The 25,670-nt window shown below is 37.9% G+C and overlaps 1 protein-coding gene across 1 annotated transcript in view; it reads right to left on the bottom strand.

Moving 5' to 3' along the window:
• Positions 1 to 23,173, bottom strand: part of tnfrsf21 (tumor necrosis factor receptor superfamily, member 21) — a 34,143-nt gene extending 10,970 nt beyond the window's left edge. The window contains exons 1-4 of the mRNA XM_077553489.1: positions 22,815 to 23,173; positions 12,044 to 12,719; positions 10,407 to 10,970; positions 1,268 to 1,533 (exon numbers count right to left, since the gene is read on the bottom strand). Coding sequence (XP_077409615.1) covers positions 1,268 to 1,533; positions 10,407 to 10,970; positions 12,044 to 12,719; positions 22,815 to 22,850 — 1,542 coding nt within the window. The 5' untranslated portion in view covers positions 22,851 to 23,173. The remainder of the gene's footprint in view (positions 1 to 1,267; positions 1,534 to 10,406; positions 10,971 to 12,043; positions 12,720 to 22,814) is intronic.
• Between the last annotated feature and the right edge of the window lie 2,497 nt (positions 23,174 to 25,670).

Raw genomic sequence — 25,670 nt, 5'->3', positions numbered from 1 at the left:
GTCACTGCTCATTGGCTACGCTTCTGCTTCCAATTACAATGCCCCCCAAATGACCAAGCATCGGTCACTTTTCATGTGCAGGACACAGGACCTGGGTTCTCATTTATAAAACTGTGCGTGAGCGCCTGCGTACAAAAGTACTTATGAACGAAACCCAAACTTACGTGGAAAAAAATGTTGATTTATAAAACCATGCGTAGACACACATACGCACACCTGCACGCAATTTCCCTTCATAAATGCCACACGTCCCAACCGGTGTGTGCAGCTGATTCAACGCCATTCCCCGCCCTTAGTCTGCCTATTTTTCCCTATATTAAGAAATGCAAATCTACTCATTAATGGATTTGCATATTCATAAGCAGCACTTGACGGCGATCATCAAATCAAAACAATGGATGACGGACAGGGAAAGGCAAGAAAGAAGGCTAACTTCACCATGATGTAGGCTACATAGAATTTTTGTGTGAATAATAATAATAAAAAAAGATTTTTTTTAAATGAAGCGTTTTTCGGGAAAAGGAGAATGAGTAAGGAATTCGAGTTTATTCGGGACTCAGTCGTTGACGTGAACGAGAATCTCGAGTGCTGATGATGGCCCAGAGTCCAGGCACTAATGTATATATATATATTTTTTTAAATGAATACAATAATAAAAATATACTATATATATATATATATATATATATATATATATATATATATATATATTTATATATCCATTTTAGAACTCGAAATTAGGGGAATAGAACATTGCCATTAATTTCCTGCAATTTTAAGGAAAAATAAGGTAATGGGATTTATAGTTCTTTCTTTCTTAAAAAAATATATATTGTTTTTAAAATTTATTTATTGTTTTATATGTCTTTCTTTAAAATGATTGGTCATTTTTTGGGGGGGAATTTTATGTACTACTGGTAACTGGTATCTGTGACTACTCAAGAGTTGAGTATCGGTATTGGTAACAGTCTGTAAAAAAGTGGAATCAAACATCCCTAATATAGTTTTAGTTAATTGGTCGATTAATTGGTTAGCAGAATTTAACTAATATCGGGATTGGCATCTGCCTAAAAAAAAATCTTTCTCATTCGGGCCCTAATAAAAAAAAAACATTGGTTGATTATTTGTTTCATGTAATTGTTGCAATTTGTTCAAAACAATTGCAAATACAAACAGATCAAATGTATTTTGCCCATCCAGGATTTGTAGCCCACCCTTTTTGGGCCCAATTGGTCTCTCTGTTCACTGTCCAACCTTTCCATCCTACCTGTGGGTTATCCTCCATGACCAGTCTAATCTTCTCCACCACGTCGATGCGGCGCTGTCGGTGCAAGACGTTGATCAGCTTGGCCAGATTGGCGTCACTGTCCCGAATGGTCCAGTGCTGCAGCGCGGCGTACGCCCGCTCGTGATCCGATGAGTAGCCACTGGCGAAGGCTGCCACTTCCCGCTCGGTGACGTTGGCCAGCGACTGATAAATGTCAATCCACTGGGGGCCCACCTGAGTTGCCACCAGTTTTAGAATATCTACTCCTAAGATAAAGGTCAACAAATGGATTTGTTACCTTACTGTAAATGTACTTGGTGTTGCATATACTTGAATTAAGTTTTCACTCTTGGCATCATACAGTAATAGACTGCAAAGCCTTCACACACAATAAATGATTCATCCACTTTGACAAGCATCAGGTTGAGCCCTGATTGATGTCCACAGTGGCAAACATGCTAAATGCACAAATCCAGGATAATTCTGAGAGATTAAATGGATAAGGCATTGCTGGGGAGATATGTCACACACGCGCACACACACAAATGAGTTCATATAAATGCAGAAGTCAATACAATGAGACATGATGCGCACGATGCATGTCACTTTTCATACATGCTTGAACAGTGCTGCTGTACTGTTACAGTCATTTTACCCTCAATTTAAAAACTGACAATGTCAACAACCAACCTCTTTGACCTAATTTGATAAAAGTTTGTACAAATGTTCTCTCCTTGATGAAGCCAGACCAAGGTCATTACTAAAATAAAATAAAAACAAAGATGCTTTTTAACTCACTCACTCCCAGCCATTTTCACTGAAGCAACACCCTTCGCTCCTGGCTGTTTTACTGGATTTTGACAGATTTTGCAAGGCCCACAGAATATTGTGTTTTATTGCTATAAAAACATGGAACCTACCAAAAGAAAGATTAGAGTCTCTTCTTTAAAAAAGAAGAAGCTAAAACTAATACTAAAACCATCTAAAACTAGCGACAGTATATTAGGCAAAGTATAAAAAAAATTTTAGAAGGTGGGAGCAATATTAAGAGAAAAAAAACTCGAGAAAAGAAAAACTCGTAAATTTGCGAGTATATAAAGTGGCAAATTTGTGAGAAAAAAAAACTTATGAGAAATACACGTAGCGTAGCTATAGTCTAACACTTCCTGATCCCCTATCAGCTGACTAACACTAACCAAGAAGAAGCTAGCATACTTTAGGTAAATGCAAGTGAATGGCGGAGAGCAGCAAATTCGACACATCAATTTAGAAAAAAATTACCAAAATTTATGAATGTGTAAATAATAATTATGGAAACATAAATATGTAAATAAATATACATTTTAACAAATTAACTTAAATGCTTGATCCTCAGGGTGTGGACCTTTGCAAAGCCATACCCAACGCTGCAAAGAGCGAATGCATTAATACTTAATGGTTAATCTCTGCTGAAGCAATTACTATCTCCTTATTTTAAAACCCGACCGAAAACTATTGGCACAAACATTTAAGTCGTACGCTACATGTATTTCTGGTAGTTTTGGAGGGTTTTTTTCCCTCGCAAATCTGCCACTTTATAAAGTCGCAAATTTACGAGTTTTTTCTAAAGTGGAATATTGCCCCCGGCCTCTAAACTAAAACTAAGCATTAAAAAAAAAACATTAAAGGTGCATTTTAAAAAACAAAACTCAAAACGAAATGAAACGAAAATTCCCAAACTATAATAACCCTGAGCCAGACACATGCACGTAAACACACAAACATAAAATCCATCACTCAGGCTTAAGATTAATAACCTCGAGTGGCTCGTGGACCCGCGACCTCGCGTGCCAACCTTGTGGGTCAAAAGCCTGCCGCCTCGCTGGCAATAACAGACAGTGACAGCAGAGAAATCCCCTCGCTCTGTATGCCTCACTGTCCCTGTTAGCCGGACACACTCGGTTGGCCTATATAAGTCTCGTGGTGAGTCAGTATGCCAGCCAGCAGATGTGTTAATGTCTTTGCATGAGGAAGTAGCAGGCCTAAGCGTGTGTGTTGATGCATTACGTGTTGACAACGAATGTCGACTAATATTTCCTCAAACCCTCTCACGTTCTAGAACTGCGCTGCTGATGTCTACAGTATTTGTAATTGAGCATTTCTGAGTAAAAATAAGCTTCCCGGAGGAGACTTAACAGCACATACTGAGACATTGTTTTTCTTAATATTTGTCGTGATGACAAGCAACACTTGAGTCCAAATGCCTTGTTGACAAACTCATTGTGTGTGGACAATGAGTCATCTACTTTGTGGTGTGAATGTGAACCCATTCCACTCGTGACATGATCTGATTTCTTAGGGAAGCCCATTAAAACTGCACAGTGCATCACTTTCTGTAGATAAATACCCATTGGATGTGAAACAGGACCAAGGTTATTATAACAAAAACTAAACGAAATAAATAAAACGAAAGCTGCTAATAACATTTTCATTACATAAAATACTAAAACATTTCCGTTATACGACGGCGTAATATATATATCTATATGACGCCGTCGTAACAGAGGGGGGTAATATTCCAAGAAAAAAGAAAAAACTCGCAAATTCCCCACTTTGTAAAAAAATCTGAAATTTACGAGAAATACACATAGCATTCTACTCGGATGTTTGTGCCAGTACTTTGGTCGGGTTTAGCATATGATGTTTGAAATGGGTACAGCCAGCGACAAAGACGCCTTGCTTTTCCAAGGTCCACACCCTGAGCATCAAGCATTTAAGTTAAAATGTGTATTTACTTGTACATGTATGTTTCCAGAATTATTATTCACACATCCATACATTTTAATATTTTTTTTGTACAAGTATTAAGCTGACGTGTCAAATCTGCTGCTCTCCGTCATTCACTTGCATTTACCAAAAGTATGCTAGTTTCTGATTGGTTAGTATTAGTCAGCTGATAAAGGATCAGGAAGTGTTGTCGCTCTAACTGCTGTGTATGATGAGTACAGTTTAAATTAAGAATGAATCCGTCTCCATCCTGCCTTTTCATTTTATACACAGTGTCCCATTAACCACCAACGAATCCTCACATGATTAGACTATAGCTACCCTACGTGTATTGCTCGTAAGTTTCTGAGTTTTTTTCTCACAAATTTGCCACTTTATAAAGTGGTTTGTTTTGTGATTAGTTGTTCTGGTTGCAGTGATTCTCTAATCACTTAAGCATTGTTGCCTTTGAAATTAATTGTTGAATAAATCAAATCAAGTATTAGAACCCAGAGAGGTGAGACTCATTTACGATGTGTTGCATGATGAGCGGCAGAGAGCCTCATACATCAGCACCCTTAGAAATACCTTCACTTTTACATTCAATACATCACACACTCCACTGTATACCAACTGGAGAACACCTAACTTTAAATTTTTGTAGTGTGTGCGTGGGTGTACTTTCCCCTCGAAATTATGTTCTTAACGATCAAACGCAGGCTGATCTGAGAACAGGCTACCTTACCTAGGCCCACCCTGGATTTGCAGCAAACAGTAGATTCAAACACACAGCTCCCCACTGGGCCAGAATGTGGAACTTGGCATTATTAACGGTGTGGATATTTAACAAGGGAGGATAGTGGGCAACATTCTCCATCTTGCTTCGGAAATATATGTTGCAAATTAAATTCCGTACTTCACACAGAGGGCAGGCCACTACTTGTGAGGTACTTTTCTAGTATCATAATGGTTTTCCATGGCCCTTGTTTTCCAAAGGGAAATAATTACATCACACATGAATTTTATAATTGCTAGATGGATAACAAAAAAAACCCAGTGAAGATAAAAATGATTTAGCACTTTGTGTAATATTTGACTTTTTTAAAGTTCTTACAACAACTGAACTGAAAATGTTCACTGCATGCACTGCATGTTGGAGAGAATGAGTAAAATAGGGAGCCACTCTGACACTGCTTGTCGTTTTTAACCTGACTCAAACCAGCCTGGAGCAAAACATTACAGCGACCTATTGGTTTCGCTATATAGGTAGAAATCAACCTCACAAACAAGACAGCCGCTCTAAAGAAATTGCTTGTTCTAACTACAAATTTCAAATGGCTTACCTGAAATAGAATCTCGCATTGCATTGTGGCCAACGGCACAATCTGGGTCCGCTATTGCACACTTTGGTGTTGTAAAAATGTAGTAAATATTCCTCTAACCTGAATTTATTTTATTTATTTTTATTTAACCTTTATTTAACCAGGTAAAATGCTTGAGAACTAATTCTCATTTACAAACATGACCTGAATGCTGGATGGGTTAGCCTACATGCAATGTGGTGTGGAGGACCAAAACTAAAAATAAATAAATAACTACATAAATAAATACATGAATAAAAGTGAAAATAAAAACGGATATAAAAATATAATTCAAAAATGAAATACAAAAAATAAAAATAAATACAAAAATAAATAACAAGATTAAAAAAATAAAAATAAATAATAAGATTAAAAACATAAAAATGAAAATAAAGATAAATGTCGAAAAAATATAAAAATAAATGTATAAATAGAATTAAATATCAAATAAATAAATAAAAGCACTCTGCTCTCACATTTATTCATTTCATGCTGCAGACGCATTGTCAGGAAGAAATGTTATTTACATGATGGGGTAGTCCTAAGCGTGTCTTGGGCATTTTTATATTTATTTTCATTTTTTTAATCTCGTTTTTTATTATTTTTGTATTATTTTTTTTTACATTTATTTATTTATGGATTTATTTATTATATCACATGTATATATATGTATATATATATGTATATATATATATATATATATATATATATATATATATATATATATATATATATATATATATATATATATATATATATATATATACATATATATCCATCCATCCATTTTCTTGACCGCTTTTCCTCACAAGGGTCGCGGGGGTGCTGGAGCCTATCCCAGCTGGCTTCGGGCAGTAGGCAGGGTACACCCTGAACTGGTTGCCAGCCAATCACAGGGCACACTATATATATATATATTTTTTATATACACGTGATAAAATACAAGCCACATGTGTGATTTTATAATCATGGCTTTAACATACTATCGCGGGACTCCCTGTCCAACACGGCAGCCACTCAGAGTGAAGGATCTATCTATTGAAATCGATGTCGACGGCCGTTTGCCTGAAAAGTGTGCGTTTTGCTTTCTTTTTCTAAATGATTGTGTAGCATTTCAAAATGTCTTGTGCAGCTTAGCAACTTTAGCATTAGGTATGATTTTATGTGCATGGACTACATGAATACATGCATCTGACATCTTTCTGTGTTTTTAGCAGTTTACAAAAAAAAACTTCATCATTGTAACACTAAAAATTTGATTTTAGTGAAGTAGCTACATACACTACTTAGTGGTTGTCAACAAATGGAAAGCTCAGTACCTGGGAGATATTTCACTTTCCTTTTCTTTCTTCGTTTATTGTCTAAGTAAGTGTTTTAACTACTCTAGTAAATCGCATTACAACCTTCAAGGGGAGCCAACCATGCACCTTGAAAGGATTAAAAAGCTGTTTTATTTATTGTCTCAGAAGGTAAATGGCAGTATAAAATTTTGTTGTGTTGTTATTCAAGTGCATATGTTTTGGCATTTAAGTACATACACATGGGAACCAGATTAGTCATGCCATCGGAAAAACACCCACGCACACAATGTACGGACACCGAAAATCATCATTTAAAGCATTTTTTTACTGAATTGGGACGGGGGTGTTAGATAAAAAGGCTGGAAAAGTAATTTAGACCCCTGGGATTACTTCCAAGTGCACAATTTAATACATAATAGGTAAAATATAATGTATGGTTGATTTTCCCTAAAGTATCTCTGAGTGAGAAAGTCCATTGTAGGTCCGTTGGTCGAGTGGAGACCCGGTTACCACACGAGCTAACTGGTGGCTAGCACCGCTCATCGACGACCTAGAGGGATATATTCTGGCCAACGGAGGCTTTAAGTGGATAAACTTTCGTCGCTTAAACGCGTAGTTTTATGTTTTTTGATCGACAGTTGACCAGGGCGTGGTTTCAGCGTATTTAGCGGACATGGCTACATTATTTGAAAGTAACGATTCGCTTAAATTTTCAGTAGTTTGTAGCCTACTTTTATGTACTTGGCTATTGTGTTTTAATCATTTAAATTTGACAGAGTCTGACTTGTATTTTCATACTTGTGTCACATTAATGAAAGCTGACATACATACAGAGACACTCTTGGCTCCTGGCATGTCAAGGTAATTGAATTTTTAGTCAAGGTTGACTAAAGAAAATCGATGACAATGCATTTTACAACTTTTGCCCAACAACTTTCTGAACACACGTAAGCCACTTATAAATCTAACATTTTGACCACTGTCTTTTTCACTTCCTTTTATCAATGCTGTGCATCTCTTTGTCTCTCTTCTGAGGACCACCTGCATGTATAAAACCAACACAACTCAATGCAGCTGAAACCAGATTATTCCAGTTCTCTGTGGTCAGTCACTGAGCAGACAGGGAGGGTGGTTCTTTATCATAGTGTGAGCACACACATACAGTGTATACACACACACACACACACACACACACACACACACACACACACACACGCAACCCGTTTTAAAGTTCAGTGCGTCTTTGCTTCTCTTCATGTGAAACTGAGCTCTCCACCTGTTACTTCTTGCTCTTGTGTCAACAGCTATGCACAAGAGAGCAAGGGAAAAAAGGGCATTGCAACAAGTGCAAAGAATAATACGGACATAATATCAAGAAGGAACCAGAAAACAGGTTAATAAACAAATAGATAAAAAACCACGATGGATGTTAAACAGGAGGCAAGAATAGAAGTGAGATATAAAACAAATGTTCGTGAAATCTGAGTATTGTGTGCAAGCCTCTGTTGAAAGTGACAGCATGTTCTTCTAAAACAGGCCCTTGTGTAACCAGTGCCCTGCATGCCGTAAGCCTAAGGGCAACATTGATCAGTTCACCCAGCCTGAGTGGTTCTATAGTGATGATATAACTAGAAGCATTATGTGAGCATACAACTGCAATATTGTTGACTTTTAGAATGTCAGCTGATCAGTGTGGAAAAATAAGTCCGCAAAATCAAGAAAGAGCCTCACTTGGTTAAATACTTGTATTCAGTTGGGAGATCAAAATTTTGCATAAATTCCCCAAAAATGAAGATAAAATAGATTTTTAAATACCTTCTTTTTTTTCAATTAAAATGATTTAATTTTCTCCACAATCGACAGTGTGCCTTGTAATCCGTTACACCTTATGCATGGACACTACGTTTTCATCACACCGGAAACTAGAACTTACTGCTTCTGTGTCTAAGAATCATGGGAAATGTTGTCCTACTTACCTCATACTGCGGTCAGACTGAACGCAAGCCTAGCATTACAAGTGATGAGACCAAGTGCACTGTTATTTACCGCTGTTGAACAGTCAACTAAGATAGCATTTAGCATTAGCCAAAGTAATAACCAACGGTCACCAGATTGACTAGTGATGTTATAACTTTTTTTCTCATCTGTCTGCGCTTCTTCTACCTACAAAGCAGCACCCGCGGAGTTGCACTGCGAACAAAAGCTAGCAAGACACACGGCGCTACTATTTTGTGTCAGTATTTTGTGTCTGAACCTAGCATAATAGTGCTAAATCTATCAAATAAACATACGTTACACTTAGGATAAACTATTTACGTACAATGCTTCACAAAGATGATGCGCCTTATAGCCGATTGTGTCTTATGTATCAAAAGGTTTTAAAATAGTCCCGTTTATTGATATTGTGTCTATTAACACGGAGCACCTAATGGTCTGTTACAATTGCAACCATAGTAACACCATGAAATACTAGAAAGGTCGGAAGCTGCCTACTTGTTAGCAAAAGTACAAAACCATGGATTGGTGGTCCAGTGGTAAAACTTGTTGCAGATGGAAAAAAAAGTTTGAAAATCGCAAACTGCAGCTCAGTGTCTACTACTTGAGTAGGCATGGTCCGGTTATCACTTTCAAAGTATACCAGGGTTTTAAAATATGATATCAGTGGTATGAGTTGCTTTATTTTTCTTTGAGTCGTCGTCAGATTCAACAAAGTGACACAACCCCTTCCTCTCCTGTTGTTGGTGCAAGCAGTCAGTAACGGTACCACAGCTAGGATATTACATTAAAGACAGTAATACCGATTTCTATGATAAATTCAAGTTTTATGATATAAATTAATATATTAATACAACACTTTCTTGAAATGAACACTTGCAACCAGCTATGAGAGTTAGCATGTCTTCTGGAGAAATAAACACTGTAGACTTGCTACAAGGACAAATTAACATACTAGCATAACTAACATGAGCGCATTTCCACTTTGATGCTTCTTCACAATGCAATAGAAGTAGCTACTCATTTACTGACAAATAAACACACTTTTGTACTACATTTTGAAATTTAGAAAAAAATCAATTGCGTATGTTTTTTCTTTTAATATACCTAAAAAGCGAATTCAACGATGAAAGTTATTTAATACATTATATGGCAATACTGTACTACTGTGAAACTGATATTTTTACCCACAGTTATCATCCCATTGGAATCCGATACCGTCGCCATGCCTACTCCCGAGCATTGCCAAAAGTGTAAAGCGTACAGCACCGTTAAGTCCCATTACTGAGAAATCCTCAAGTTGAACCAGATTTCAGAAAGGAACCAAATGCGACAATGCGGGATGGCTTATCAGCTCATCTTCCTGGTCTCTGTTTTACTTATTATTTAAATTTTAGTGCTTTTAATTAACACCCTGTATTATTTTCTTTTGTACACCACAGACATAGCACACTTGCATACAAGCAGTGTGTGCTGGGAGCTATCGGGGAATGGTGCCTTGCTCAAGGGAACTTTGACAGTAATCAGGGTGCAGACTGTCATCCCCCAACAACTTGAGTTGAAATTTCTTTGGAACGTACCGGGACTCAAAATGTGACTGAATTACTGTGAATTACTGTGGCTGCATTGCTTGTTTTAAAAAGTCTGTCAAAAAGTGGTTTGGAAGGTTGACTCAAGTAAAACCCCTAGGCTTTTTAATACCAATTCTGTAACAAGAGATTTTAGCAGCAGACTAACCTTGTCCATTGGAGTAATAGATCCACTTCTCCTTGACTTGTGAGGGGGGCACAAATGGTTTCTTCTGAATTGCCCTTTCCATGATACTACTTGGGTCCTGCATGGGGCCTTTCTTAAGCACATGGGAACTCCGTTTCACACTGCACATCACAATCACAACCAGAACGAGCAAGAGCAGCAGGACTATCATCCAGGGGAGGTGCTCGTTGATATCGAAGTGATCGTGAGTGCTCGGTCGTGGGGATCCTCTTCGAGTGGGACGGTTATAATTGGAACTGTCTCTGCTCGACTGCACGGCAATCTTACTGATCACTGTCCCAACTCTGACCTCTGACTCGTCGAATCCTTCTACTGTCCTTTTGTTAGGACCATGCAAAGGGTCAGAATTTGGTTTGTCCCATGGTTGCTTGCGATAAACCAGTTGTTTTGGGGCTCTAGGAGGTGACGCCTCAGCGGAGTTACGGATGGCTGGAATGGTGCTTGTAGCATGAGTGCAACTTTTACCCTCTATTTTCCCATCTTGGTTTTCCCTCAGTTGAATAGCAGCTGAACGGCCATTGATGCCTGGGTTGAGACAGACATAAAAATAAAGGGAAAGGGATGAGTGAGAACAAATGCCAGAAAATGAGAATGTTTCAACGTTTCTTTGTATTATGTTGTAATTATGCCGCCGCTGTAGGAAGTAGAGACTGACATTTTTTCGGGAGTCCCGCGGGTCTTGGTATCCCACGGGATGGGGTCAACTGGGAGAGAGGACCCAAATAAAAAGTTCACGAGAGCAGATGGGAGTGGGATTAAAACCTCGGACAGATACACACTTACGTAGCCATTTTTGTTTTGTTTTATGTAGCTGATCTCCATGATGGGAGCAGTACAAGAATGGCAGTCATTAGGCTGGACAGGACAGGAGTGGGACGAGACAGGATTGTTTTTTTACTATTGTCCAGGACGGGGACGGGACGTGAAAATCCACTCCCGTGTCACACTCTAGTAGGACGAGCGCTCTGCTGTAAACCAATAACCCATAAATGTCTCCTTACAAGTATGTTCCAGTGAAACATTTAGTTGTGTTTATTGTTTCCTAGGGACTGGTACCTCCTTGTCTTGACTATGAGATTTACAAAGCCTTAAAAGCCTCTCTACACCCTTTGTATGACAAAGATAAAATACAGTTAAACAGTGCTGTATACAACTCTTTCTTTGCTTTGCATAATACATTGGTCCTTCCTCATCCCCACTGGCTAGTGACGTAACTGAGAGTCATTGATCCCATGCCCAAACACCAAAACTAGTGACAGCATTATAGTGGGTATGAGTGTCGGTGGGAGTGGAGTGATCCCGCGTAAGTCTGGTTGATTCTCAGAAATGACCCACTGACTTAACAAAAGAAATGATTCGCGTGAAAGGCAATGAAAACAAAAGGGGATGAGAATGACTCATGTTCCCTGATCCGACACATCACTGAGGTAAGGAACAGTGAGGAAGAAGTTGACCTCCTCATGACCACAAATAGTAGCATTCCTGGAGTAAGTCGAAACCACCACTTTGTTGCCATGCCTAGGAATGTGCCTTCCTTTAAAGAAAGGTCGTGGTTGAATGGGGTTTCATGAATGCAAATAATCTAAACAAGTTCTCACCTTTGTGATCCAATGGTGGTGAGGAAGATTCCGATGTCACTAATTCCTGTCCTTGTGCAGTGGTTGTGGAGAAAGATGCAGATGAGGGGGCTGTAGACAGGGGTCCACACAGATTATCAGTCTCTCGTGTCCCTGCTATGAGCAGAGTCAACCCCTGAGCTTGGCAGTCCACATGGTCTTGGCACTTGAGCGCATTTGATTCCACGTCAGAGAAAGTGCCTTTGGTGCACGGCTTACAAATAACATCTTCTGTTTCACTACCCCGTTTTTTCACCCGTGTTCCAGGAGGGCACCGCGAATGGGGCTTACACTCGGTGCTACCTTCCCCTAACAGGAAGCTGTTTGGGGCGCAGGTACAAACACGGTCCTGGAAGGTAGTGCAGGGCACTTTCTCAATGAGGCCCACAGGACATGGAGCACGACAATGATGGCATTGCGCAACACCATTTTCACCTCGTGTAAAAGTACTTTCAGGGCAGGGACTGCACTCCCTAACAGCAGTTAGGGAACAGTGGGCAGACACATAGGTACCTGCAGGGCACTTGTCACAGGCCAACTGGGTCCCAGAGTCTGGGTCTTTGTATTGATAGTGGCGGGGAGAGAGGAAGGGCGGGTCAGCTGGGTGAGTTGTGGTCAAAACCCGGGCTGAGATTTCAACCACCAATGTCCACAGGACCTGAGGAAGACAGTGAGATATTCAAAATAGGGAGTGACATTCAACAAAAATGGACTATGATAATTAGACGATAAAATACATTAGTTGAACGAAATAAACAGAATTCATTGACTCTCAAAAATGGAAGACACCAGATGCACTACATACATGCTAAGGATAGTGTTGTGGTAGTGTGTGAGTTCTCAAGATCTTTCTTGGTCTTATGACCACTTTTTAAGGGTCTCAGTATCGTCTCTGTATCAAAGACATTTTTACATGGTCTTGTCTCTGTCTCAGACAGGGCGGATTTGGGATTTTTGATCAAGGCCAGTCGAGACCAGGCCAGTACTAATGTGATCAGTGAGAAATGCAGAATGCAGGTGCAGTCTTCCCTGCCCCTCACCCAGAGTGGATGAAGACAGGAGACGCAGCGCCCCCGAAAATTGAATTACTGTAGACAAAATATCAGCAAACTCGTCAGTAATTAAGTTTAGTTCCCAAAACCATAAGGCGTTCGTTTTTAAAGCGGCATGTAAACACTCTGCCAGTTTGTTGGGCGGTAGGAGATGGAAATCGACCGAGCAAGATGCGGAGAATGTGGCTTGACAGGGGAGTATAAACTGTATTCATCGTTTGTGTACCATAGATAATTCTCAAGTTGGTAGGTTATCAGGAAAGCTCAGTATTGTTCATTCGATTTGATCATCATTGCTCTCCTTTTTTTTTATTATTAAAAATATAATAATAATAAAAAATAAAATATATATTTTTTTTTTATACATATATATTTTTTTTTTTTCTTGTATGTGTATGTGCGTGTGTGTGTGCGTGCGTGCGAGCGTGTGTGTAATCATCAGTTCACCTAAAGCCTATTAAAAAAAATCCCATACTAATAATATAATATAATAATAAATTGCCAAATGCAGAAACATCAATGTAAGTTATCACGATGTGGTGGCTCTCGCTAACAGACAGAATTAAGTAACCAGAATTAGGTTTAAAAATTCTATATACGTAGACCATGTTTCTATAAATTTTGATATTTGGTTTTTATTTGAGGCAGATATTTTTTCCATTAAAATGTGATTTATGAGGAGGTTAGACCATTGGTCGATATTCAGAGTTTGTTTATTTTTCCAGTTAACAAGAATTGTTTTTTTTGCGATAGTAAGGGCTACAAGTGTAGATTGAAATTGTTTATGTGGTAAGTCAGTTGTTGTTAGGTCACCTAGCAAACACAAGTTTGGAGATAAAGGTATCCTACAGTCCAAAATAGCGGAAAGTTTTTCTAAGACTTTAGTCCAGAAATACATAACCGGAGTACATAACCATAAAGCATGAACATAAGTGTCTGTAGTGTTTTGTAAACATTGGAGACAAATGTCGGAGTCTGAGAGTCCCATTTTCTTCATCATATATTGAGTAATGTATGTTCTATGAATAATTTTATATTGGATAAGTTGTAAATTTGTGTGTTTTGTCATTTTAAATGCGTTTTCACAAACTTGAATCCAAAAGTCAGATTCCGGTGCTATAGACAAGTCTGTCTCCCATTTCGCGATGGGTAAAGACATTTTATCAGTATATGAAAGTAACTTATATATTTTTGAAAGTTTTTTTGTTGTTGTCGGAGAAAGCTTGTTAATATCTTTAGCTAAAACAGGTGGTTGGAGCGTACCCCGAAGTGTTGGAATTTTTTTCTTTATCATATTTTCAACTTGTAGATAATGTAAAAAAAAATCGTTTTTTATTTTGTATTTTTGGAGCAAGGATGTATATGATATAAACATATTATCTGAGAAGAGATGGTGGAGATGTGTAATTCCTTTCTGCTCCCACACACCTAAATAAAACGGTTGGTTGTTAAGTTGAAAGTCGGGGTTATGCCATAGGGGCATGTCTGCGGCTTTTCTTTCGGTGGTAGTTGTTGGCATTCACAGCTAGCTCTGTTGGGTAGCGAGTTGATTACTACTGAGCCGAGTTGTGAACAAATCATAAGTAGTAGTCTTTCTACAACACAATGGCGTGTTCAGAAATTAATGGAAGCGACACATATTTTGCCTCTCCGAAGATCCGCAATCTCAGTGTAGTGCATGGACTTCAGAGTGTATTTTCGAACGCACCCAATATAACAGCCAAAGTTAGCTTGCGTAGCTTTGTCAAATGCATGGTAACAGAAGAACACACAATAAACACACCGTCTGGTATTAGGTAAGCCCCCAAAGTGTTACTTGGGAGGTTCATATTTTATAGAAATGTTATTCATTAATTACACCATGGTTTTGGTGCTTCAGCTGCAGAAAGTCAATAACACTGAATGAATATGGGTTAGTCATTTTATAGCCTACGTATTTTATATGTAGTACAGTATAGCCTATATACATATACTTAAAATGAAAAAAAATATATACTAGTCTTTTTTTTTTCGTTCTTTGATATATACAATCTTCGTCTAGTCTCGGTCTCGATACTCTCTAGTCTGGATAATGTATTGGTCTCGGTTGGTCTGGTCTTGACTACAACATTATGTTGAGGAGTTGATAATGGTAAACAAAAAGACAATTGGCCGTTTCTCAATATGACGAATGCAGAGTACAGTCTCGTGATATATAATGCATCTTCCGGTATTTTGCTAGCAAAGCCTTCACAAATATCCAACCGATGTATCCTTGTGCAAGGTTAATTTGTCTGTTGACCACACTCATAACTGGAAACACTACTAGGGATGGGTGCAAGTACCAATACCAGGTGTTAAATTCAAATCGGGCACTGCAATGTAAAATCAGTGGGACATTTTAGTATCTGCAATTGCAGAGACTGGATGGAGCCATCAGTATCACAAGTATAAGAACGGTTAGTCATAAAACATGGATAGATGCTGGAATTAAACAACATACTGTACATATAGATGGACAAGAGCAGTCTGATTGCAGTTTATTCTCATGAGCTGAATTTACAAGGTCAGGTTGGGGTGATCAAAACAAGCCAGGAAGTCGCCTGACCCTCAGACACATGCACCAAAAGGACAAGCATGACTGTGCACATAAAGTCTGATTGGATTTTACAAGGACTATGCATCACACCTTGCTGGGAACCTGACAGCACACGTGGTTGAGGGGAATCATCTCGCATGCCTCATTTTACATCACGCAGCACACATAAACTGAGTCATGACAAAGTATTTAGTTACTTCAAGTATTGTCTCCAATAAAAAGACAACAGTAAGCAGTTCCTGAATCCTGTAATTCTTTCAGCAGATTCTAACCAAAACCACTTGACTTTGCCCAATTGATTGAAAAGGATACAGAATATTTGTCAATATAAATAACAAAAATAAAATGTAAAAAAAAAAACAACGAGCAACAACAGCTTCGATCTTTTGTACTTAATTTAGATGTGTACACCTCACATTTCAAGAAAAGCTAATTCAACACACATACAAATTCAGGAAGCCCTTCTGGAGAATGAAAGGTTTACGATTTCCTGGTTATGTTGGGGCTCAAAGTAGGTCAAATTTGTTTAACTTGAATTTCAAATATACAAGGTGGAATCATCAGAATTGTTTGTACAACGAAAGTGAGCAAAAGTGTGTTCTTAATAATGTGTGTTTACTTAGAAACATTTCAAAAGAGATTAGCAGCTTGTGTTGGTATGCAGACAAAAAGGGGTTGGTCTGATTTAAAGTGATGAGCTTGCGGTAAATTTCTGCTGATAGCACATGTGAAAGCTTGTCAGCCGCCAGAAATGGCAGAGATATACTGCACTTGGTAGACTATTTATCATCGTCAGTCATTTAACCCCTGGGCGTTATTTGACCATTTTTGGGCTTTTTGTTGGTTCTGACCAAGCCATTTCAAAATAAAATAACGCCCAGGGGTTAACTGGACACTGGATAATTTTTAAATCATCGGCGACCCTCTGGAATCAGAAAAAAAAAAAGTAAAATAAAATAAAACAACTAGCAAGACAAGGGGGTGAATCATTTTGCACACTCTACTTTTGAGTTATTTATTTCAAAATAAAAGTTTAAAATGTTGTATATATTTGGTTCCACTTGAAGGTATTGTCCCACTTGGTGTTGATTAATTATTTAAAAAAATTATATATATATACATATATATATATATATATATATATATATATATATTTATTTAATTTTGTATCTTTATGTTTGAAGCCTGAATTGGGGGATAAGGTCAAAAAGTTCTTGGGGGCTAATAATTTCACAAGACACTGTAATAGATACAAAAATGTAATGCAAAGTGTGCAAATTACAATATAGAAAATAATATTTTCAATAAGAGCTACACAGACAATAGCTCACTTGAGTCTGTGAACACATTTACCACATCATCTGAGTCAGCTGTTTTTCCAGTGAGTTTGCTTGCATACTTAGCATCAGCCAGGCAGACATCCGAACCTCCGATTCATCATATGAACATTTCAAATCTTTTCACTGAAACAGCTGTCATAATTAAGACGGGTGATTAAGGTAGCATCCAGCTCATCAGGGCAACAGTGGTACAGGAGTATCTAACAAAATCATTTGATCAGGGCATAATGATGCTCCCACTGTGTTTTTTTCCGTCAGATCATAATCAAAACAGCTCGTCCTGGCTTGCCTTTAATATTCATATGAGGTTGGAGAACAGAAGATGTGCTGGTATCAAACAGGAAATCTCTTTCACACATACTGCAGACGCAGCGGACACAGTGGTTGTTTTACAGGAATGGAGCACAGCACATTAATCCACTCTGGCTAGTCCAACATGGTCGCAAGCCAGAAGGCACGCGTGCCAGCCAGGCCCACCCAGAAAGCCACATAATAGTCAACCTGCCAATTCCAAAATGCTAAGAACAGCCTCATCCCTGATCCACTATCAATGCTTTGTCATTCTTTGTGAGTTGCTGGCTTAAATCTGCATTAGTTGGGAGTTGGAGTTTGCATGCTGGATTTTCTCATGTAGTCTGGCTTTCTTCCGCAGTCTAAAACTGCAACAATTTCCGTGTGGCCAGTAACTTGAAAATGTTATCTTCCAATTGCCATACAGCCTCTCTATCCCTTTGACCTGTCACCCATAAGCTCAACAGTAGCAGACTGACCTCTAATTCTGTCTGCAACTACAGTTAGAAACTAATGAGGTTACTGTGACATATGCTGTTCAGCATGCCATGAAAGGTGTACAGCTTCAGTTTTGAAGAAAAACTGTTCTGTGAGTTCTTTTTAGGGCTGAAGAAATTGTCAAATTCCAATAAGCATCACAATGTCATAGAACAATGGCAAAGACTGCAATATATATATATATATATTAGTGCTGACAAAGTTAAAACATTAACTGATTAATTAATCGCAAAAAAAATCACATTAATCAGGAATTAACGCAGATTAATCGCACTATTAATTTTGACCATAGATTAACCTTTAGCGTGACAGCGGTTGGCTACGTTTAAGGTAGCACAGGTTGTTTAAGCAATAAACATAATTACATGCATTAAAGTAAAGCATTTAATAAATGTTTGCGTATGACATTTAGAATATTTGTTCATGTCAAAATACGGGGTCATTTTTTCCCCATTTTAAATTATGCAAATAATTCATTGATTTAAAAAAAAAAAAAGCAGGATGAGCGTGTGCAGTGGATCAAAAATGTTGAAGACGTCTTCATAACATTAAATGTCCAAAAAATTTACACATAACTGGTGCTGTTCAAATTTGGCGGGGGAAAAATAGTAATAAAAAAGCCTTTTTTTTATTAAGTGATTAATCGTCATTCATCAAAATTCTAAAATGTGATTAATCTGATTAAAAAATGTAATCGTTTGACAGCTCTAAAATTATATATATATTAGGGGTGTGCCAAAAAATCGATTCTCATAAGAATCGCAATTCTCATTTAGTACGGTTCAGAATTTATTTTAAATGTCCCAAAATCAATTTTATTTAAATTATTTTATACTGTCTTGCCTTTGTCTGTGTGTGCCTTTAATTGGAGCGCTGTTCATGTTGTACCCGATTTGGCCACTTAGGGGCAGTGTGGTTACACGGTCTAATACACTGTTAAGTTGTAGCCACATTAGAGAGTAGAAGGAAAAAGTCACGATCAAGTTATTCCAATAAAAGTTATTTTTTTGCAGTGTGGAGCCGTTCTTTTGAGTGATAAAAGTGCCGTGAGTAGCGCGCTAATTAGCAATAGCGAGTCAGACTGGAGTAGATCATTACAATTCCGTGCACATCTATAGATTGAAGCAAAAATCATTGTCAATCAAATCATTTTGAAGCAAAAATCGCTCTTAATCGAAAATCGATTCTGAATCGAAAAAAACACCTTTTTAATCTGCTGAGTCTGTGACTCACTACCAGGAAGAACAAAGAGAGAAGAGAGACATCTGAGGGTGTGGTTGCTGGTCAGGCAGATCTTGTTTACCTCACGCGAGCAATAGTGCAGCAGTCCCGACTCCCAGCCAAACAAACATACGCTTTATACACCTCATGCCCACGAATTTTGGACTTCCACAGCAACTGAGCAGAGCAATCTGTAATTCTACCTCAGGCGCCAGCTATTAGAGCTGTCTCGAAACACACTGTGGAATCAATGAACTTCCAACAAGGACTGCCTTGTCACATACAGTGGTGCCTTGAGTGAGATCAAATCATCTTTCCCCATTGAAATGAATGGAAACATCATTAATCTGTTCCGGCCTCCCAAAAAGAAGAAGAAAAAAAAACAGTGCTCTGTGTGTGTGTGTTTTTTATAACCTTATACCCTCAGGGAATGTAAACATATGAGCACTACAGTAAATGTACAGAAGCTAAATGTCGCTTAATGACACAAAAATGCTATGAATCGTCACCGAAATTCACTTGCACATCTCTACTCATGTCAATTTCAGCATCTGAAAATATCACAACAATTGCCACAATATTTTGGATTTTAGGGGTATTAAGCCTTTTTCACACCATACAGTGCGATCATAAGTTTAAGGTATGTAAACTTTCAAGCACAACAGGAGACTTGACACAACCATTAACATTGCATCATCAAAGAGAGTAAGCCATTTTTAACACTTAAGATTGGTAAATAATAACAACCACACGTGTGGATTGACCAATAGAACAGATATGAATTTTAGCAACTAGGGCTAAAGCTAAACTGTGGCAGGGTTTTTACTTCACTTTCTCTGCTATTCTTGTATTCATGTAGTATAGCATTTCAAGCCTTAAACGTTTTAAAGTGCTTGTTTGGAGTGGATTGTGTGAGGTGAGTGAAAACAATCTGTTTTCTGTTTACATAATGAGGTGCATGCATACATGTTTGGGTGTGAGTGGCAGAATAACATTCAGCGGCAATCAGTATCTAATTAAAGAAGAGCTTAACATGCACACATGTTCAGGATAGAGACACGCACGTGTCCCCCATCCCTCCCTATGCGTGTTTACTCGTTGAACCCCTTCCCCTAATGCACTTGTTCACACCAAGAAGCACCTGTTGTGTGTCGCCTGTGTCACCCTTGCAAGTGTGGACGCAGCACATTTCGGCTCAGACAGGAAGGAGACTGTTTGGATTCACTCACTGTGAATTTATCACTGACAAAAGCTAATGATGATTATTTGTGTGGATGTGTCACATTGCGGCCGATAAGTGTTCATCCATCGTGCAAATGACTTGACACAAGGTTTGTGGTTTGAACAGATCCTCTTTGTTGTGCATTGATGGAGTGCACTGGAATCATCATGGGGAAAAAATCTGCAATTTGTCTTAACCGGCGGTGGGCGTGGCTTAACACAAATGGGTGGGGCTTATATCAACGCATTACTGTATTTTTTAAATAATAATAATAATGTATCGCTACAAAATTGAAAAAACTAACACATTTTGTTTGAAATTGATATGGATTGATTAAAGGTTTCTATATTTTTCTATATAACAAACAGAACAGCCTAATAAAGATTCAAGGCTTTTAATCACAAAAGAATAACTTTTTTTTTTTTTTAAGTTTTTATAAACTCAGAAATTGTATGTGTATGAATAAATATTTACAGAGCAGTCTGAGAATTGAGATTTTTTTTATCACACTAGTAAGGGAAATATTGTAAATTTCTCGTCAGTTGGCTTGTATATAGTTTTTTGGTTACTGTCTTTGTCGGTTCATTGTTTGTGTTTGCCGTACTGTCGCTGAGTCACGGCTTCCAGGAATCTTGCTGTCTTGCTTCCTTTTGTAGTAAGACCCTTTGTTACATACTTTGAATCTGGATTTTGGACTTTGCTAATTTTTGGATTATTCCAAAGTGCCTTGTTTTGCTTTTTTTGTTTTTCTAATTAAATATTTTTGAGCGCACACCTGTCTTGCCTCGCTGCTTCCCTGCATTTGGCTCTCATACATATCAACCCTAACAATGTGAGACTGTGTTGAAACCTCCCTTAGGAATGAATATTAAAGGCTGTAGACCCAACCAATGTTGTTATAGCAAAAAAGAAAATGACAATACAGTGGTGACGAGTGATGAGTACGACCGCATATTAGGGCCAAGTATAAAAAAAAAGATTCAGTAGGTGGGGGCAATATTCCGAGAAAAAAACTCGGAAAGTGGCAAATTTGCGAGAGAAAAAAAGTTGGCAAACTTGTAAATTTGCAACTTTAAATTTGTCACTTTATAAACTCACAAATTTAAGAGAAAAAACTCGTAAATTTGCGAGTGTATAAAGTGGCAAGTTTGCAAGAAACACAGATTAGGGGTGTTAGAAAAAATCGATTCGGCAATATATCGCAATTCTCGAATCGATTCAATATGCGGCCGAATCCATTTTTAAACATGATTTTTTTATGGAAATATTCAACAAATCATCTTATTTAGGGTTAGGATTCACACATTAAGCATGGAAGAATTTTATATTAATGGAACATTAAGCCTTAATATTTTATTTCAGTGCGGTTCAAACATGAAAACGACTGCAACCTGTTTGTTAAATACAGTGGCTCAGTTATAAGTCTGAATTTTCAGATGAATAAATCATTTTCATCCAAATCAAAAAAAAAAAATTGCAACAATCAATTTATAGATTCGTATCGGGATTAATCTGTATCGAATCGAATCGTGACCTTTGAATCGTGATACAAATCGAATCACCAGGTACTAGGCAATTCACACCCTTTATATATATATATTATATACAGTATTTATATTTTTTTTCAGAAGGGGGTAATATTCCGAGAAAAAAATCGCAAATTTGCCACTTTACAAAAAACTCTGAAACTTACGAGAAATACACGTAGCATACTACTCAAATTTTTGTGCCGATACTTTTCAATGTATTTACAATAACCAACTACATTGCCTACCTTAATGCTTGCTAATATAATTGAAATTGTCATTGACATGCAAATGATTAACATCGATAGTCACTGTTTAACTTTTTTTTTTTTTTTTTTTTACTAATACAATTTTACTTATAACTTATAACTTTACTTACTAACTTATTGCGTCCCGGTCGCCAAGGCGAACACACCAGAAGGATCAGCACACTCAATTGGATTGCATCATCAAATAATGATGCGCAAGCGGTTCAAAAAATGGATGAATGTCTCTGTTTTATAAAGTACTGTATTAATGATTACCATTTTCTTTATTAAAAAACAAAAACTTTAAGATTGTTATTGGGTCCACTGGAATGTATTAACAGGAATTCCATTCTTTCCCACCAACAGTGGTGCGAAAAAAGTTTTGGTTCTAAAGAGACTTTTGGTTGTACAGAAAGTAATCAGACCATATTTTTTTCTGTGACCTGCAATGAATGATACAGACTCAATCGAGTAGTTTGGTCAACATAATTGCAATGTGACAAACAAGCACCCCACTGTTACCACTTTTGTATTGCTTCGCCCACAGAGGAATAAATGGATACTGATGAGATGTTAATATATGGGAGAATAAATGGTCATTGTGATTGAAAATTGTGAAATGTAGGAACGCTGCCCCTGAAGCTCAGTCCTCACCAAACTGGAAAGGATGTGGGAAGAAGAAAAAATAGACACTGCCCCTTTAACTTAAGAATCTGTTGAAGGAGTCCTTAGGATGAGGAACAAGACCGAGAGTATGAATCAAATGAATGCACTCACCACTGCAGAAACACACATGGCGGACATCGTGTACATGTACACAACTCAGATGAGGGTCAAACAAACGTCCTTGTCCAAGATGACAAGACAAACACTTCTCATCTCTGGGTGTCTCTGCTCTTCATCCTCCTCATCAGTGCACTACGGAGGAGACAAGCCAAGCCGCTCAGCTGCAGTGTTTTTTAGTCTGGGTCCCCAGATGGAGCGGTTTAAGGCGGTAAGGGCTGAGGGCTGGTCTCACAAAGAACGCTGTGCTAATTCCCATCGCGGTGATGGATGAGGGCCACAAGGGGACCACCGCCTCGCCCCGTGCACGCTTGTTGAGTGAGCAGTGCGGCGCTGTCCTCTCGCTGCGGAGCACAGCGGACACTCTCACACGGTGACGTAACGGTGGGGCGTGGTTAGGGACAGAGCGAGCACGTGCGCTCAACTCGATGTGCTTTGTGGGAAGATGAGAGTTCAGTTTAGGGAATATTTCAAAACACGTATTCACACTAATTATGCTGATAGTAATAGCAGCATTTTTTTTGCTAATTTTTCTATAGATAACAGAACGGTATTCATTTTCATTATTGCATCAGCTAGACTAGAGTAAGTACGCTCTAAAACTTGGGTCAAAAATAACCCAATTATGGGTCAAACACCGGTGACTTGGGTTAATTGGATCCAACTCATTTAACCCTTGTGTGGTCTTAACATTCTGTTTACTCCCCTTGTCCTACGGGTAATTTTTGACCCGCCCTACCAAAGCCCCAAAATAAAGCAGCTTTTTTTTTAATCTAAAATCTATTTTACATGATGAAACAATCTGTTATTTATCAATTCAACTCCATGTAAATTTTATAAAATCATGTTTAATTCATTTTTATCATGTATTATTTGTTACACAATACAAAAAGATCATTAATGCACTTTATTCATTGTTTACCACAAACCATCATAAAACTTTTCTTTTACACAGTAAAAGTTTATTATTGCTGTTGTATAAATATGAAGTCATTATTAACTTCTTTGTCAACAGTTCATTTCAAATAAACTACATGCATAGAAACCAATTGCTCGTAATCTCATTGAAACCATCTTTCAACACCATTGCATGAGAAGACTTTAAAAAGTAATGCAACACTATTGGGATTTTAGTGATGTATTTGTGTTGCTGTTTTTGTGTTTACTAGGTCTCCTAGGTGAGCGGAGCCGCCTGCACAAATCTAAGGACTATGAACATCAACTAGATTTTAAGTGCAGGAAAAGGGGAACAAAGACAAAAATGTGCCACTTTCGTTGCTTGCTTTTAGTGTGTCACTTTTGTCTCTGCTTTGTACTGTCCAAACTGGTATAAGCAGATAGATTCCTTTGTTAGGTCTTCTTTTTACTGTGGCTCTGTTGATCTTTTAGTTTAGCTTTGTACAGGTTAACCTTTTATTCGAGTTGAATTGTTTTATGCTTCTCATGTTATTAAGATCCCTCGGTTTATTAGCCTATTTTTGAGCCATTTTGTCTGCTTTGGTTCCAAGATTCTACCTCAACACACAGTAGAAATGTAGTAAAAATCAAAGGTTTATCTAAAGTTGAGAAGCCTGATCTTCCAAAAACGTTTTTACTTCCTGTTAGGCTGCTTTGTCAGCACTTCCAAATATGGGCATATCTGGCAACTGGGGTGCCTCATCGTTTGTGTTGCAGCACGACTCTTTCCCACTGAGAGTGCAGTGTGAAAAGGACTATACAGTGGAACCTCGGTTTACGAACTTAATTCATATTTTTGTCAATGCTTAGTTAAAAAAAATGATGTACAATTAAGAAATAACTGAAAACATGTTGACTAGCAAATGTCTTCTTTTAGCCTTTTCACATTCATTATTATCTTGCTAACTCATAATAGGGATACTTGACCCATTTAGCCATTTTAAACAGTAAGAATGTAATATTTTGTCTATGATTAATTTGATAGCTTCATTATTTTTTATGTACTAGCTCCCTTCAACAACTTGCAACTTGATGGCCCAGGATGACAAGCCGATCCATCTGCCATGCTGTCGTTGATCCTGCTCCACCTCCTGTCTCTTCATCTGTCATGGCCACCGTCCACGTCAGCCACTTTTCACCCTCAGCTGTGGTGCTACGTTCCCCATCCGTGCGGCTCCCCAACCCAACTGTGCTTCTGAGCTTACTGCTTCAAAGGTGGGCTTCAGACTTCTTCAGTGATGGATGTTTTTTCTTCTTCACTTGTCTCTTTGTTTATGCGTACCAACTGTATGTTAAGTGTCTTTCACTATTGAGACAAGCGCTATACATAATAGATATACATTATGTGTTATTGTATTACTATCACTACAATAGTACAGATGGTAGAATTTTCCAAATAAAACTGTGCAGCTAGCTCTCAAACATAACCAATTATTAAATGTTTTGATTAAACAGACAAACAATGAGGCTAACAATCACTAGCAGTTTTCAGATTCTTTGGAACCATACTGAGGGAGTGAGGGCTAATTTAAAGAAACAAACATAGTTGCAATGCATGACGCACAGAGTGATTGTTTTTTATGTGGCATGAAAAAAAGCACCACTAAGATTTGAGCATTTTTTGAGTGCTAGACTGAACTATATAATAGGCAATAGTTCTTAAAAATAATTAATAATAATAATATGAAAACCAGGCATTTGTGAATCAGGCTCCTCTATACATAATGTGGGTATATAAAGTCTACATACTACGTTCCAATGTGAGGTTTTTGTGATACAAAAAAAGGAGACCAAGATAATTCATTTCAGTACTTTTTCCACTATTAATGTCTTATGACCTACCGTATAACCTGTACAACACTCAATTGATTAAAAAAAAAAAAGACCCAGCGT

Source organism: Vanacampus margaritifer, chromosome 19 (assembly GCF_051991255.1).
Source record: "Vanacampus margaritifer isolate UIUO_Vmar chromosome 19, RoL_Vmar_1.0, whole genome shotgun sequence".
In the NCBI taxonomy this organism is placed as follows: domain Eukaryota; kingdom Metazoa; phylum Chordata; class Actinopteri; order Syngnathiformes; family Syngnathidae; genus Vanacampus; species Vanacampus margaritifer.
Note: the sequence above shows the minus strand (reverse complement) of the source record. Positions and strands in the feature narration are given on the sequence as shown.